The sequence below is a fragment of the Callospermophilus lateralis genome, chromosome 1 (genome assembly GCF_048772815.1).
Source record: "Callospermophilus lateralis isolate mCalLat2 chromosome 1, mCalLat2.hap1, whole genome shotgun sequence".
NCBI lineage: Eukaryota > Metazoa > Chordata > Mammalia > Rodentia > Sciuridae > Callospermophilus > Callospermophilus lateralis.
In genome coordinates, this window is record NC_135305.1 from 175,699,310 (window position 1) to 175,715,494 (window position 16,185).

Here is a 16,185-nt window from a genome sequence, read left to right on the forward strand (position 1 = left end):
TGCCACTCCTCCAGCCAAGTCCCCGCTCAGCCATAGCTGCAATCTGGTTATAACACAGGTCCCACTGCCCTATGCCACCCAGACTCACAGCAAGGCAGGCATCTGACAGGCTCTCTACATACCTGGCACAAGGGTCCAGTCCTCAGACTTGGGACTGACTTGAGGGTGGTGGGAACACAGGGCTGGTATGGAACTTTCAGTCTCTTCCAGGATGCTGTGCTACCTTCCTCAGCACCAGAGACAAAGCACAGGAGTACAGTCCAGCTTCTTTTTGGGAAGAGGTTATCCTAAAACCAGAAGGGGAATGATATCCAGAGTCAGAATTTTACCCACATCTATTCTGTCCAAAAGCCCAGTCTTTTTATGCCACCATGCTCAAAATAATGGGGGGAAATGTTGAATAAGTAATATTGAGATGACTAAATAACAATTTAGAAATACATTTAATACCTTAGGACATATATAAAAGTAAACTCAAAATCAGGGGTTCAATATATCATGAATTAGAATTGGGCATCACACACTTGATGGAACAACTTTCTAAAAGTTGAGGCAGCTAAAATAATAGAAAAAACAGGCCAGGTTGTGGTGGTGCACATCTATAATCTCAGCAATTTGGGAGGCTGAGGCAGAAGGATGGCAAATTCAAGGCTAGCCTCAGCATCTTAGTGACATCCTATTTCAAAATAAAAAAATAAAATAAAATAAAAAGGACTGGGGATGTGGCTCAGCGTTGAAGCACCCCTGGGTTCATAGAGCCCCCACAGGCACAAGCTCTGGGTTCAATACCTGGTATCAGAAAAAAAAAAAAAAAAAAAAGAACTCATCAAATTTTCTCATTAACTTTTCTTAAAAAAGACATTGATAAAAAACTTCTGCCAAGCAAGAAAGGAACAGAAAAATTATAGCAAGAGCCTTCAATAAAATAAATATGAGGAGTATGTTTATAGAACACAATGCAAATATTACAAACTCTAATGATGTTGAAATTATAAAACCAACACAAGGTGGCAAGAATAAGGGGAAAAGTTAATAAAGGACTGAAAAGAGAAGGAAGGAGAAAACAGAAGTGAAAATTTAAGTTAGAAAATTTTAAACATGGTAGAACAAATAAGCCTAAGAGTTTGTTTTTTGAAAAAATTATGAATTAACCTAATTATGGGGGAAAAGAAATGTAAAAATTAAGTAATTATCAGGGGCTAGGGTTGTGGCTCAGCGGTAGAGCTCTCGCCTAGCGTGTGTGAGGCCCTGGGTTCAATCCTCAGCACCACATAAAAGTAAATAAATAAAGGTATTGTGTCCAACACAACTAAAAAATAAATATTAAAAAAAGAATTATCTACAAATACAAAAGAAATTAAAATAATGAATAATCTACTTTTTCAATTCTGTGTATTTTGAAAATTTAAATAAAATGAATAATACGTATTATATTCTTAATATGTATTCATTTTACCATTGAATATATTCAATATGTTCATACATATATATTCATTTTACTATTTGGTAAAATAAATTTTCCCAAAACTTCAGATAAAAGAGAAAACCAAACCCAGCCAAGAAACACAGAAGAAATACTTACTAAAAACCACTCCCTCTCATTTTCCAGCCTCAAAAGAGGCCTAGATATTCCTTGCCTAGCATGCGTGAGGCACTAGGTCCGATCCTCAGTACCACATAAAAATAAAATAAAGATATTGTGTCCACCTATAACTAAAAAATAAATATTTAAAAAAAGAGGCCCAGATAGGTTCTACAGGAATTCTTCCTAACCTCAAAGGAGCAAATAATCCCAATGCTACTTAATGTGTCCCAGAATATAGTAAAAGAAGAATTTGTCTTCTTAGGAAATGATAAAATTCTGATGACAAAACCTGACAGGTGGGAGCTCCAGGACTTTAGGTGACACCTGGGTCCTCCTCTCTTTCTGCTTCACTGTCCTTAGCATGTGTCTTCATCTTTAGGGTCACCTCGTGGTAGAAAGATGACTATATAACTCCAGTTACCCTGCCATGCAGAGGTGGAAGGGTATCTGGCAGCTCCATCAGCCTTCCACAAAGCCCTGCCTGGTGACCTTCATTTAAATTGCTTTGATCCATGCGGAAACACATGACCTCCTCTAGCTACAGGGAGGGTTGAGGCAGGTAACCCCCTCTTAAAAATCATGCTTTGCCAAATATAATACAGGAGGCCCAATTAAATTTGAATTTCAGATAAATAAGTATGTTAGAACATACTAAAAAGTTATTACTATTAATTTGAAATTCACATTTAACTGAGAATTTGGGTGTCCTATTTTTCTGTTTTTGTTTTGAAAAACCTGACAGCCTTACTCATAAGTTATCAGGTATTCGTAACTCTGGCTCTTATTGTCATCATTTCCTTATGTTTTAAAAATAGCTTTGTCACCTGTTGTGCATCCCTAGACATTATTAGTCTTGCCCATTATAAATTTAAATCTCTTTTAAGTCTCTTTTAATATATCTTTTATAATCTCTTTTAATCTATTTTCCATCCCTTCCTTTTCCTTATAATGAATACAATATACAAGATAGTTTCAAAAGAGTGAAGCAGAAGGACTATATATATATATATATATATATACATATATATATAGAGATAGATAGATAGATGACATAGGTATATAGAGATAGATATGGAACTCTGATATATGACAGGTCACATTATGAATAATTCACTGGAATAAGAATGAAATATTTTAAAGGTATTTGGACAACTGAATTAAGATAAACTGACTACTACAAAAATAGTCAGCAATTATTCCCCGATCTGTTTGTAGGTTTCCTTATCATGTAACTTTAATGCCTTGACTCAGAGCCTGAGGTCAGCCAGGCCACTTGCTGTGGCTAATGGGATGCTGCCACACATGACAGGCAGAAGCTTCCACAATGGGGCCTGTTCCCTTTTGCATTCTGTTGAAATCATATGAAGAAATCGGGTAGGTGGGCAATGAGGGATGCCTGGCTCAGTGGCAGATACGTGGGACACCTAGGTGGACAACCTCCCAGTAATCAACATCCAGAGTCAGAGGAATGTAGGTGACTGGCAACTGACCACAGGACCAGGAGTGAGCTCAACCTCACTGGAGCATAAGTTAAATGAATAGGAGTTGTTTTAAGCTACTAAATTTTGAGGTGGTCAGTTATACAGCAAACTAGCAGATACAAGTATTACGTGGAAAAATATGAAACAAAACTCTGGATTACTACCTCCCATTTTATGTGTGTGTAATATTTTTCTATCTCCATATGTATCCAGGTAGATTAGGTGTGTCCTAGACATGTATCCAGGTATATTAGAGACTTAAATATGACAAACAAAACTTAAACTTTTTGACAGAGAAAAGAACATTATGACCTCAGATTAGGGATGTTTTTTAAGCAAGATGCAAAAAATACAAAACATAAAGGAAAAAATTATCACATGTAACTTCAAAACATTTGCATCTCAAAAGAAACTAAAAACAAAGTTAAAAGACAAAGAATTAGCATTTGGAATATATAAATAACATATAGAAATCAATAAAAATTAAATAATCCAATAAATAAATGGGCAAAAAATATAAACAAGTAATTCACAGATGAAGAAATCTGCATGCGTGTGTGTGTGTGTGTGTGTGTGTATGTGTGTGTGTGTGCACATGTGCATGGACACACACATGCACACACACACACAACTTAACCTCATTAGGAGTCAGGAAAATGGAAATGAGAAGCCATTTCATATCCATCATTGGCAAAAATTTTCAAAATTCCCATTTTGAGGACTTGGAGGGGATTCTCAAACACCGATGGAGGGGATATAAATTCATACAATGACTTTAAGATCAATTTGGCATTTTCTGATAAACTTGATAATGAGCTCCCCATTCTCACACACATTCACACACACCCACTCCCACACACATACACCCACCCACCCACATACTCTCTCTCTCTCTCTCTCACATAAATTCTCACACATGTGCACAAGGAGATTCACAAGGATGTTCAGCATCTAAATGTCTGCAATGCTTTAAGCATGTTCCCCAAAATGCCTGTGTTGGAACTTTAATTCCTCACTGTAGCAGTGCAGGGAGGCAGGACCCGTGAGGAAGTGTCTGCTTATGGAGCTAAGCCCCTGTGAATGAATTCATGTTTTTCTCTCATGAGTGGATTCACTATCTCAGGGGTTCTGCCCCCTTATCTCTCTTCCTCATGCATCTGCTTGTCCTTCTGCTATGAGGCCCTTACCAGAAGCCGAGCAGATTCTAGCACCATACTCTTAGATTTCCTAGCTTCAAGAACTATGAGGAAAAAAATCCTCTTTCCTTTATAAATTACCCAGTCTCACGTATTCAGTTACAGCAACAGAAAATGGATTAAGACAATGTCCACTGCCTGAAAAAAAGGGTAACGTGGGAATTACAAACATCAAATTCAATGGGATAGGGAAGGCAGTACAATAGGAAAGGGACATGCAGGAGGCTCATTCAATTTCAACATCATATTTCTAAAGATAGCAGCTGTGTGTATCAATGTGTTTCTTTCATGTGCCTGAAAGATGTCATAAATGTTAAACGTATAGAACAATAAATCACATCTAAGCTCCGAAAAGGAACTTAAAGGTTGTGATGAAGAGACAAGTTCACAGACCTAAGTTTTCATAATGAAGATGTCATTCACTTGGAGATGTACCTAGTTCAAACCTGCACCCTGTGAATCACTCAAGAGAGTCTGCCCTAGAGATGACTCTTTGTTTTGCAGACTCAGAGAAGAGATGTAAAGCAAAACAAAGCAATAAGGTACAACTTTTTTCTGGGGGGTGGGTACTGGGGATTACACCCAGGGCCTTACATGTTAGACAAGTGCTCTACCACCGAGCTATATCCCCAGCCCTTTTTATTTGATTCTGATACAGGCTCTCACTAAGTTGCCCAGTCTAGCCTCAAACTTGTGATCCTCTTGCCTCAGTCTCCCAAGTAGTTGAGATTACAGGTGTGCAACACCTGCCAGGCAAGAAGGTACAATTTAAAAAGCTAAGCAAGTCATGGTAGTACACACCCATAATCTCAGCTACTTGGGAGACCAAAGCAGGAGGATCCCAAGTTCGAAGCCAGCCTTAGTAACTTAGTGAGACCTTCTTTCAAAAATTCAGAAGAGCAGGAATGTAGCTGAAAGGTAAAGTGCCCATAGGTTCATTTTCCAGTATAAATAAATAAATAAACAAGTAGCTAGCTAAAGCAAGGGGCGGTAATGATACTAATGGCTACTTAGAAGAAATAAATGAAAACAGAAATTCTTTCAATACTGGTGATACTGGTAACCATGTTTCAAAACACACATGCATCACCAAGAGGAATAATATGACATGACTTCCAAGCCATTTGAAATGAATCTCTTATGTCCTCACAACACTACATACAGTTATCACCATTTCCTGGTGTATTTTACACAAAAAAACATTCTTGTCAGTGATGTTTACCGCTGATGTCAAACTATACCAAATTTGCTTAAAAAAAAAAAAAAAAAAAAAAAAACCACCCAAAACCCCAAACTCCATAATGGATGAATCAAAGCTAGAACAGGGAAACAACATTCATCCCATCTTATTCCCATAATGCTCCCTGCTCCAGTCCTAGGTCTCACTAGCATCCAAATACAGGGCAAAGGTTAAGGGCTTGCCAATGTAGGCCATGGGCAGAGGTCAGAGGGCCCCCGGGAAAAACTCTCAGTGCCTGTCAACCTATAAAAGGCACTGGGAGTTTTTATTATTTAGTTGCTGTTGAGCTGTCCCCTGATGGCTCCATAATAAAGGTGCTTTTCACTGGTTTTGCTTCAGGCTTATCTCTTGGTACTTTGCAGACTATAAATTTAATAAGAAACAAACAAAATCAATTAACCTATTTTATTCAAAGAATCATTTTATGATATTATTTTATGTCCTCATCTCTGTTGACATGTTTCCTATAGCACATTTCCTTTGTATAGTTTTAAGTGTTGTTTTTAAAAATAATATGCCACGTAGATTTTCTTTCTTATTCCTTTTGTTGGCTTTTTATTTGTTTTTAAGATATTCAGTTGTAATTTTCTTTTTTAGCCATTTTATAATGTATCCTAAATAATCCCATTTTTTCCTTTCTTTCTATCTTTTTTTTTTTTTTTTGTATTAGGTATTGAACCAGAGGTACTCTACCACTGAGCTACATCTTAGTCCTTTTTATTTTGATGCAGGGGTTCACTAAGCTGACCAGACTAACCTTGAACCTATGATTCTCCTGCCTCAGGCTCCTGAGTCACTAGGATTACAGGTATGTGCCACCACATCTGGCTCCAATTTATTTCTTCATTTGATAACCACACACTTCATAATTTTGATAGAACATGTCCATGAGACTATTTCTTACAGGTCCTGCTAGTGTTGTGTTTTAAAATAATCACAAAGGTTCTTAGTGTCCTTGTTAGGTTACTGAAATTAAAATGTACAATCAGTGTTTTGGAGTCTAAGGAGTCACTGCCTGTAGAAGCTGCAGTCTTCCAAGAGTATGTTTTCACCAGATGCTAACTTACCTATTGCCTAGATATTCTCTTCATCCAGGTGGGAGACAGCTGTCAAACAGCTTCTTTTCATAATCTCAGATCTAGAACCCTTGAATAATCAGCATGCAGGCTGGATGAGTAGCTCTGTTCTTTGGAGAGCATGTTATTAATTATTTAGTCTTTATTTTTAAAAACATTAGGCTTATTCCTTTTTGATGAATAAATAAAACAAAACCAATAAATAAACAAAAACAAAACATCCAGCAAATAAAATTCCATGCCTACTGCCAACAAAAGTAATAAAGAACATGGTCAGTGGTTACAAAGTCCACACAAAGGGCTTCGGATAAATTCCAGATCCTGGGGTCTTTTAATTACAATTGGACTAACAAGGAGTTGCTCTTTGACCTGTGAATCCTGGGGCAGGACTCAGAACTCCTGCTGAATCATCAGAGACCAGTGAATAGGGGAAGGCTGCACCCTGAACTGAAAGGGGTAAAGGTGAAAGCAAGAACTCTCTAATGGCTTTTCTCTTTGCTAACTGGTAGAATCTAGCTTGTTGAGGATTTATGCTTTTGCAAAGCCACTTAATTTGAATTCTAGGGAAATTCCCTCTGCACTTCATATTGTCAGTGATTCTTTTGACAGGAAAGCAGACACAAGGTCTCATGAATTGACTACCATCTATGCAGCTTGTGCTGTTAATGTCAAACAGGTTTAGCCTTGAACCTATAAATCCAAGTTCATCAACTGTATTACATTGGTAATAGTTAGGCAATCAGACATTTAATTATTACCGCCAACATGAGTACAGAGCTAATGGTTCTGAATTTGGGAAGAAAATAAAAATCAGGTGTGGTGGTACATGTAATTCCACATGAGGCAGAGGATTTCAAGTTTGAGGCCAGTCTCAGCAACATGGCGAAACTACATCTCAAAACAAAAAAAAAAACAAAGGCTGGGAATGTAGCTCAATGGTAAAGCACACCTGGGATTCATTACCTAATACCACATACACACATGCACAAATCAGGTAGCAGCTTTAAAAAAAAATACAAGTGCCTAACATATTCTAAGATGCTAATTCATGGTGCACACCTGTAATCCCAGCAGTTTAGGAGGCTGAGGCAGGAGTCTTGTGAGTTCAAAGCCAGCCTCAGCAAAAGCAAGGCACTAAGCAACTCAGTGAGAAGCTATCTCTAAATAAAATACAAAATAGGGCTGGGGATGTGGCTCAGTACCCCCAAGTTCAATTCCAGCCCTCCAAAAAGATGCTAATTCAGGAGATCTGAGGTAAGGCCAAATAACTGTACTTTCTATGTGATTCTGATGCAACGCGAATCATGCAAGCACTGTCATGCAAGTATCAATATAAACTACAGCACATAATGGAGGGGAGTTAATCAAATAGAGGTAGGAGTCACTGTGCTAAGGACTATTCAAAGCACAGAAAGAATGTTTTACATCTTTCTGGAACATCAGTTTTACTTGGCAGGTAAGCAGCTTAAGATATCATTTTAATTTTGGGTGATAGCTGCATAGGTATACATAACTGTCAAAACTCACATATTTAAGATTTGAGTATTTAAGCCAGGCACATTGGCACACACTTGTAATCTCAGAAACTCAAGAGGCTGAGGCAGGAGGATGGAAAGATGCCAGCCTCAGCAATTTAGCAAGACCCTATATAAAAGTAAAATTTGATTGTGCTCATTAAATCTTAAGAAACAAAATGCCATTTTATATCAAAACATGGATACATTCTGGAGTAGAAGCAAAATCTGCATTTACTGTTTAGATGAACCTGAGACTTCAAAGAAATCTCCCTCTTAGATGGGATCCACAGACTCCCTCATAGCTAGGGAGGCGACCATTTCACTCTCCATTGATTGGGGTGAAGAGAGAGGTTGAAATAAAGAGAGGAAGACATTTTGAAAGGGCCTGAACTACACTTTAAAAATCTCTAGGTTTAGAATTCCTTTCATTTCCAATGCTTCTCATTTATTTCACTACCCATGATTCTGGCTCCTTGTCTTCTACCTATACTTTTTAAGCAGATTACCTATTTATTTTTAATTTTTATTTTTGTTACCGAGTAGGAGGTGGTCTAAGGATTGGGGTATAGCCTCAGAAATTGCACATGCAAACATCTTTCTTATTGGGAAGTGTTTTGAAAGGCTTTGAAGAGTAGGGCCTGGTTATGGGAAGGGACTGGTGTAAAAATTGTGAAAAGCTGCATGTCCTGATTTGGAAAGACAATAATGGAGAGTAATGGTCAGCAGCACAGGTTGAATTTCTCGAGGTTCATGGGCCAAAGAAGGACAAGGAACCAGAATAGTCTGAAGCTGGTCCGGGCAAGTTACTTTCTCCCCTCCTTGGAAGCCAGGTGTCACCTATGAAGCCGGGGTAGCTGCTTGCGGATTTAAGTAAGGCGCATTAGTATGATTTACGGAGTGCAAAGGCACAAGTTATGAAACCAGAGGATTTATCAGTATGACAACACGACCCACAGACCACTTTGCTCTTCGTTAGATGAGCTTCTGCCGCCCTCATTCCTGCAGCCTTCCTACAGCCTGTCGGAGACCCCTCAGCAAGCTGCCCGGGCGGGGGCGGGGCGGGGCCGGAGCCACGCCCCCTTCTCTCGGGAGCCCAGTCCGCCTTCCGTCCCATGTGCGCATGCGTCACTTACGGTGCCAAAGAGCGTCGGGACCTTGGAGGAGTCTTGGGCAATGGCGGGAGGCCTCTGAGAAGCGGCTTCTTACCTGCTCGGCATAGGTCGAGGCCTCCAGCTAGTCCTGCCTCCTTTTCACTCTATGTGTCTGCCAATGGGGGAACCGGGAAGAGGGCTGTTTACATTCTCACCTCACGCGGAGCGGGCTAGTTTAGCCCCGCCTCTTCCGTCCTGTTATTTAAAAGCGGTTGGCTGCCCTGCTGTCCGTCAGAGGCGCGGTTCCACTGGCGGCGTGCGGGGTGAGGGTTTGTTTTGCCGGAGGCTGGTGGCTGCGAGAGTTCCTTGAACTTTTAGGTGGAAGATGCCGGAAAGTAACTTGGCAGAGCGGAGTGACAGAAGCGAGGAGCAGGTGTCTGGTGCTAAAGTCATCGCCCAGGCCCTGAAGACGCAAGTACGAGGGCCGCCTCTGAAGTGAAAGGCTCCTACGGTGGCCGCACGGGACCCAGGCGTTGTCATGGGGACGAGGAGAGCTTGGGAAGTTGGGGGTGGGGTCCTTTGGGGTTTCCTTTTGGTGCCCGGGCGGGAGGCTTCTTGGGGAGAGGCCCGGGCGTTTATTCACCTGTTCTCCTGCCGGCAGAATGTGGAGTACATGTTTGGCGTCGTAGGCATCCCGGTGACTGAAATCGCCGTTGCAGCCCAGGAGCTAGGCATCAGGTACATCGGGATGAGGAATGAGCAAGCGGTGAGTAAGGACTCAGCCGATGCATTATTGAGAATGATGGATAATCATAGCTGTTCATTGCAAACACTCAGTGCTTACAACTGTTCTAGTGCTTTGCACGCATCAGTCCCAAATTTAATTATTGTTAATCTTAGTTGACAGATAAGAAAAGTGAGACACAGGTGAATTAGTGGCAGAGCCTGGATTTAAATTCAGGTACTCTGGCTCCGAGAACTTGGTCATACTAGTATATTGTGTTGTGCTCTGCCAAGTCTAAATTTCAGGATTGGAAAGGACAGTTCCTGAATGAAGTCTGGCTTCCCTATTAGCCTGTGAGCTCCAGGAGAGCAGAGATGTTATTTCTTCACTACACATCTATATTGCTATCCTGGTGTGTTAGAGGTGCTGAGAGAGTAAGTACCTGCGGGATGAATGAGTGAAGGCCAAGTCTCATGTTACATAATAGGTGTCAGGGCAGGGTGAAGGATACCACAAATGGTAAAGCCATGATTGAAACTCAGGTTGCCCAAATCCTGGTCTAATGCACAGTATGCCACCTCCTTTCTTGGAGTATTATTTGGAAACAAGGAATATAAGCTAATAAATTTTGTCAGCCCACTTCTAGTGCTTCTTCTGCCATCCCAAACTTACCCTTCTGTCAGCAATGCTGTCTTAAAAGATCAAAAATCCACTTTTTTTGGAATTGCCTTCTATTATCTTTATGACAAGGTGAAGTTTTTCACGGTTAATTGCATTTATTTTTTATTGTTTTTCTGGAGGTGTATGTCTTCTTTATACAGGATATTGGGTATGTACTATGCTATGTAACTGGTGCTAGAGAGCAATATAAAGAAGGAATTAGGTTTAATCTTAGTCTTCAAGTTCATCACAGTCTGTGACCATGAGAGCAAGACATACAGAAAAAACTTATTCTGTATAATAACTCCCCCAATAGATGTACAATATATGGACTTTGGTGGCACAGGGAAGATTGCTTGTAGAGGTATTGTTTGTTCATGGTGCATCAAGATAGTTTGAAGACATGGTTGACTAGGAAACTGGATAGGTAGGCCAAGGAGGCTGTAAAGAATCTTCTCTAGCTGGAAAAGTTTGAAATTTTTTTTTAACAATAGGCAATTGGGGAGACTGTAAAAGTTTTTCTAATTAGTAAGAGACATATTTAGGATTTAGCTTTAGAAAAATTGTATTCATGGTAGAGTGAAGTATGGACCAGCAGGATTGGTGGTTTAACTCAGAGTTAAAATACTTGCGAGCATGCATGAAGCCCTGGGTTCAGTTCAATCAATAAACAAACAAATAAGGACCAGGTTAGGAGCCAGAAGACAGACTCCAGCTTGACTTTTTTTTTTTTTTCCCAGTCTTAAAAGCTTAGTTGAGGGTTTCTTAGGTTTAAGGTGCTATGCTGGGCACTGGATAGAGGGAAGGGCCAGTTTGGAGGGGAAAGATGATCAATTTGATTTTGAACATTTGAGTTTGAGATGTGTGTGGAACATCCAGCACATACGTCCCTCAGGCAACCTGAGTCTTTATGGTAGTCAAAGGAAGACTTAGTGCCTGAATTAAAGTAGTGACAGGATTATTCAGAAGGAATAGGAGAATAAGTTCAGAAGGATTTAGGATCTTGTTTGTACTAAAGAGAAAGGCATAGTTGGTTATGACTTGTTTTTCATCAGTTCCTTATAGTAACCAAGACATATTTGATCAGTTAACCAGCAAACAGGCAGATTGTCAGAAAGTCAGCTGCTTAGAGTTTATTGAGTACAGGCACTATTCTGAGTGTTTTACATTGATTACGTGATTTTATTCTCACATCAGTGCCCTGAATTACATTTATTTTATGAAGAAGCCAATATACAGAGTAACTTGCCAAAATCATGCAGTAGAATGTAGGGGAGCCAGGCACAGGGCACACATCTATAATCTCTCCCACTCAGGAGGCTGAGACAGGAGGATCACAAGTTTGAGGCCAGCTTCAGCAAATGAGGGAGGCTCTAAGCAACTTGGTGAGATGCTTGTTAAAATAAAAAGATAAAAATGGCAGGATATAGTTCAGTGGTAAAGCACTCTTGGGTTCAGAGGATTAATACATTTGATAAACCCCTCATGAGACTGATGAACAATCAAAGAAGGATAACACAGCTGGGTGTGTTGGTGCATGGGAAGTGACTCAGGAGGCTGAATGAGGAGGATTCCAGGTTCAAGGCCAGCCTCCACAATTTAGGGAGGGTGGTATAGTGCCCCTGGTTTAAATCCCCAGCCCCTGCCCACACACAAAGAAATGAAAAGAAACAAACCCACAAATTACCAGTATTAGTAATAAGAAAAAGAGGACATTTCTATTGATCCTGAAGATATTTAAGCAGTTTTAACTAAGCATTTGGAAGAGGATATTATAAATAACAGATGATAAAATTAATTCTTTGAAAACTGGAGATTAGATACTTTTAGGTACTGTTTAGCATTATTTGAATTTTTCGGGTAGCACATTTCTCATTTTTAAAATGAAAAGTGTTCCAATTCCTCTTTTATCATTTAAATTCTAGTCTCCTATTTAGTAATAAATTGTTCTCATATGTACACTATGAGAATCCCAATATGCTTGATTAAGTTCCAGTGTTCTTGCTTTGTAGGCTTGTTATGCTGCCTCTGCAATTGGATATCTGACTGGCAGGTAAGCTAAAGTCTTTATTTCAATTACATTAATATGATCCTTCAGTTAAAGGATCATTTGATTTGAAAATATAACAGAAGATGGTATTGATAAAAACATAAGAAATTTAGAACTCTCTGAGTCATATTGAAAGGATCATACCAGAAAAGTGTTTGGGGTAGAACATATTTCCGTTTTGTGTAGTGAATCGCTAGTGAACAGATACTGACATTCTTTGTCTTACATGTCCCAATTGCCCTAGCCCGCTGAATATAAAAATGCTAAGTTCAAAAATGAGATTGTTGGGACTTGATTCACTTATCATATTTTTAGTTTGTATCTATATTAACTAATTATTCACCCCTCTTTTATTATTAAAAATTAATACTTTCTTGGGTTGCAGATATAGTTCAGTTGGTAAAGTTCTTGCACAAGGTCCTGGGTTCAATCCCTAGCAACACACACGCGCGCCCACACATAAATAAAAAAATTAAAAAGTAAGAATTAATATTTTTTAAAGTGCTCCATTTTAGGGCTGGGATATAGCTCAGTTGGTGGAGTGCTTGTCTAGCATGCACAAGGGTTCAATCCTCAGCACCACAAAAAAAAAAGGTGGGGGAGAAAGAAAAAAGTGCCCATTTTAGAAAATTTGGAGAGTATAGAAAAGTATAAGGAAGAAAACTAATATCACCTCTAATCCCATACTGTTAAGAATTTGTAGTATTTTCTTCCAGTTATTTTTCTACATGTATTTTTTTAAGCAGAATTTGGACTCCCACTGTAATTTTTATCCTTTTTTTCACTTATATTATTAATTTTTTGTTTCCAAAAATGAAATGAGTAATTAAACTGCAAAGAAATATAGACAAATGTGGTTCTCAAAAGTCTAGACCTCACCATAGTCCCACCTCTTTGATGGGGACCTTCTGAACTTCAGTGCGGAAAAAAAATAGGCCAACCAAAAAATAACATCTTTTTGCCACTTTCTGTCACATTATTTACATAAACAATATTTGATCTTTTTGTTTAGCCTAGAAAACATTTAAATCATAGTCACTGATGCCTTAATTTTTAAAAATGCTGGAATGATGATCAGGAAACAGTCAAGTTTATACTTTCAAAGATTTTGATATTTATTTATTTTTTGTTTACTTATTTGTTTTTGATACTGGGGAATTGAATCCAGGGGCAATTTACCACTGAATTACATCCTAGCGTTTTTTTTGTTTGTTTGTTATTTTTTTTTATTTTGAGACAGGGTCTCACTAAAGTTTCTGGAGCTGGCCTTGAACTTGAGATCCTCCTGCGTCAGCCTCCCAAGTTGTTGGGATTACAGGCTTGTGCCATCATGCCCAGCAAAATTTTGTTTCCTTTAATGAACTTCTGGTACTACATTGTTTATTATACTAGCTACTAGTCATATGTGACTACATTTAAATTAATTAAAATGAAATAACATTTAAACTATAATTTCTTATTTATGATGGCCACATTTCAAGTGCTTAGTAACCATCTGTGGACTGGCTGCCATATTGGACTGTACAAAAAGTTTAGTCAGTATTGTAGAAGTTTTAATTTTTGGTGATAAGTTAGTGCATTTTAAAGTCTGTCTTACAGACTCTTAAGAAATTATAAATGTTAAGTAGCGAACTCAATGAAGAGATACCTTTTTCTTGAGTGCTTTAGGCTTAGAAAGTCATTTCTAGGGTAAAACATTGAACTTTAGTTGGAAAAGAGTTTTGGTAGAACATGATGTATAGAATTACTTTCCTCTCAAAGCTCAGTTGACTTTTTTTTTTTTTTTAATTTTTTGAGGTTGTAGATGGACAGCATGCCTTTATTTTGTTTATTTTTATGTGGTGCCAAGGATCGAACCCAGTGCCTCACAATTGCTAGGCAAGCGCTTTGCCACTGAGCTATAGTTCCAGCCCCTGAATTGGCATTTATTTGTTAAGAAATGGAAAAAAAATCACCTTCCTCATACAAAATATACCCATTTCCAAAATGCTTCTCTATGCAGTCAACTCATTTTAGCCCACATGAAATGGGAGCAAAATATGAAGAGGATAGAGAAATTCAATGTGAAGATGATATGTGCTTTATTTCTTATAAGAAGGCTTATGTAATCATCTTTTTTATTACAAATATTCTAATAATTTTTCTACAATTATAATAAAGACCTACATGTCTTTATTTGAAGTTCATGAAGATTGCTGCTGTGTTTCTGTGATCTGAATCATTTGTTGTTATAGACCAAAAATATTTGGTTCAAAAATGAGATTGCTAGATTGGGCACAGTCGTACATGTCTATAATCCCAGCTACATGGGAAACAGAGGCAGGAGGATCACAGATTTGAGGCTAGCTTGGGAAACTTTGCTAGACCCTGACTCAAAGTGAAATTTTAAAAAAACCTGGGTATGTGCTTCAGTGGTACAGCATTTACCTGGCATGCACAAGCCTTTGGGTTCAGTTTCCAGTTCTGGAAAAAAAAAAGATTTTGGGGGCTTATTCTGCTTGTTTAGTTGTAAATTTGATCTGCTTTTAATAAAATAAATTCTGTTTTGCTTCTAGGCCAGGAGTATGCCTTGTTGTTTCTGGCCCAGGTCTCATCCATGCCTTGGGTGGTATGGCAAATGCAAATATGAACTGTTGGTAATCAAAGTTTTATTACTGAAAACATTTTCTTAAAATGTCCTCTGTAGTCTTACTAAGTAGAACTGATCTTCAGTGGAAAGACTGGAAAAAATCCTCTAGTATATAGAAACAGAATAGAAAGGTGATTAAGGGAAAGGCGGTAGGTGAGAGGTGAAGGTCAAAGGGTACAAGGTTTTAGTTATGCAGGATTAGATAAGCCTAGAGTTTTAGTGTACAACATAAGGACAATAGTTAATGTTGTGTTGTGTTAATTAATAGAATTGGATTCAGGAAACTTGCTTAGGAGAGTAGATTTCAGGTTCTTTTATCACACACAGAAAAAGTATCTATATGAGATGATGAATATGTTAATTTTACTTTAGGATATTTCATTATGTGTTTGTGTATTTTTTAAACACCATGTTGTATATCATGAATATAGGCTGTTTAAAAAGGTATAAGGAAAATGAAAATTATTCTTATTCCTTTACTTAGAGGTGAACACTGTTAACATTTTAGAGTTTCTTTCCCTCTCTCTGTATGTTTATTTGTATATGCATATGTGTATGTATGTGTATATTTATATAGTTCTGTTTGCATTCAGTGAGGAATTATTTTTTAAAGATCCCAGCTTAGTATTTTAAAATCTGTCTTAATTCTTCACTTTGTATAGTTAGCAAGGCAGTTGAGATCCTTGTATTTGAGTTTGCTTTACAAACTGCTTGGTACTTATTCTCTAACTTTGCCTTTGGCCCATTTCTGGTACTTTACCAATAAGATCAGGTTGAAGGGGGTTATGTTCTAATCAATGTATAGCATGTTTAATTTCTTCTCCTTCCTTCCTAGTCTTTCCCTTTATCAGGATCTGATATTTTTTAGTACCTTTAGGTTTGCTGTGATTTTTTTTTTCACCTTAAGGGTTAAAAGTTTTATTGATGAGGAATGTC

The 16,185-nt window shown here is 38.3% G+C and overlaps 2 protein-coding genes across 9 annotated transcripts in view; one reads left to right on the forward strand and one right to left on the reverse strand.

The window, feature by feature from the left end:
- Btd (biotinidase) overlaps positions 1-9,668 on the reverse strand; it is a 31,091-nt gene extending 21,423 nt beyond the window's left edge. Inside the window, exons 1-3 of one of the 8 annotated variants that reach the window (XM_076871787.1) lie at positions 9,229-9,407; positions 6,570-6,683; positions 123-287 (exon numbers count right to left, since the gene is read on the reverse strand). The gene's annotated coding sequence lies outside the window, so the exon portion shown is untranslated. Of the gene's footprint in view, positions 1-122; positions 288-6,569; positions 6,689-9,049; positions 9,140-9,228 lie in introns of those variants that run through there. The other 7 variants (XM_076871884.1, XM_076871863.1, XM_076871941.1 and 4 more) reach the window with 7 other exon arrangements.
- Positions 9,237-16,185, forward strand: part of Hacl1 (2-hydroxyacyl-CoA lyase 1) — a 37,482-nt gene continuing 30,533 nt past the window's right edge. The window contains exons 1-4 of the mRNA XM_076871511.1: positions 9,237-9,661; positions 9,848-9,952; positions 12,583-12,623; positions 15,176-15,256. Of these exons, the coding sequence (XP_076727626.1) occupies positions 9,572-9,661; positions 9,848-9,952; positions 12,583-12,623; positions 15,176-15,256 (317 nt within the window). The 5' untranslated portion in view covers positions 9,237-9,571. The remainder of the gene's footprint in view (positions 9,662-9,847; positions 9,953-12,582; positions 12,624-15,175; positions 15,257-16,185) is intronic.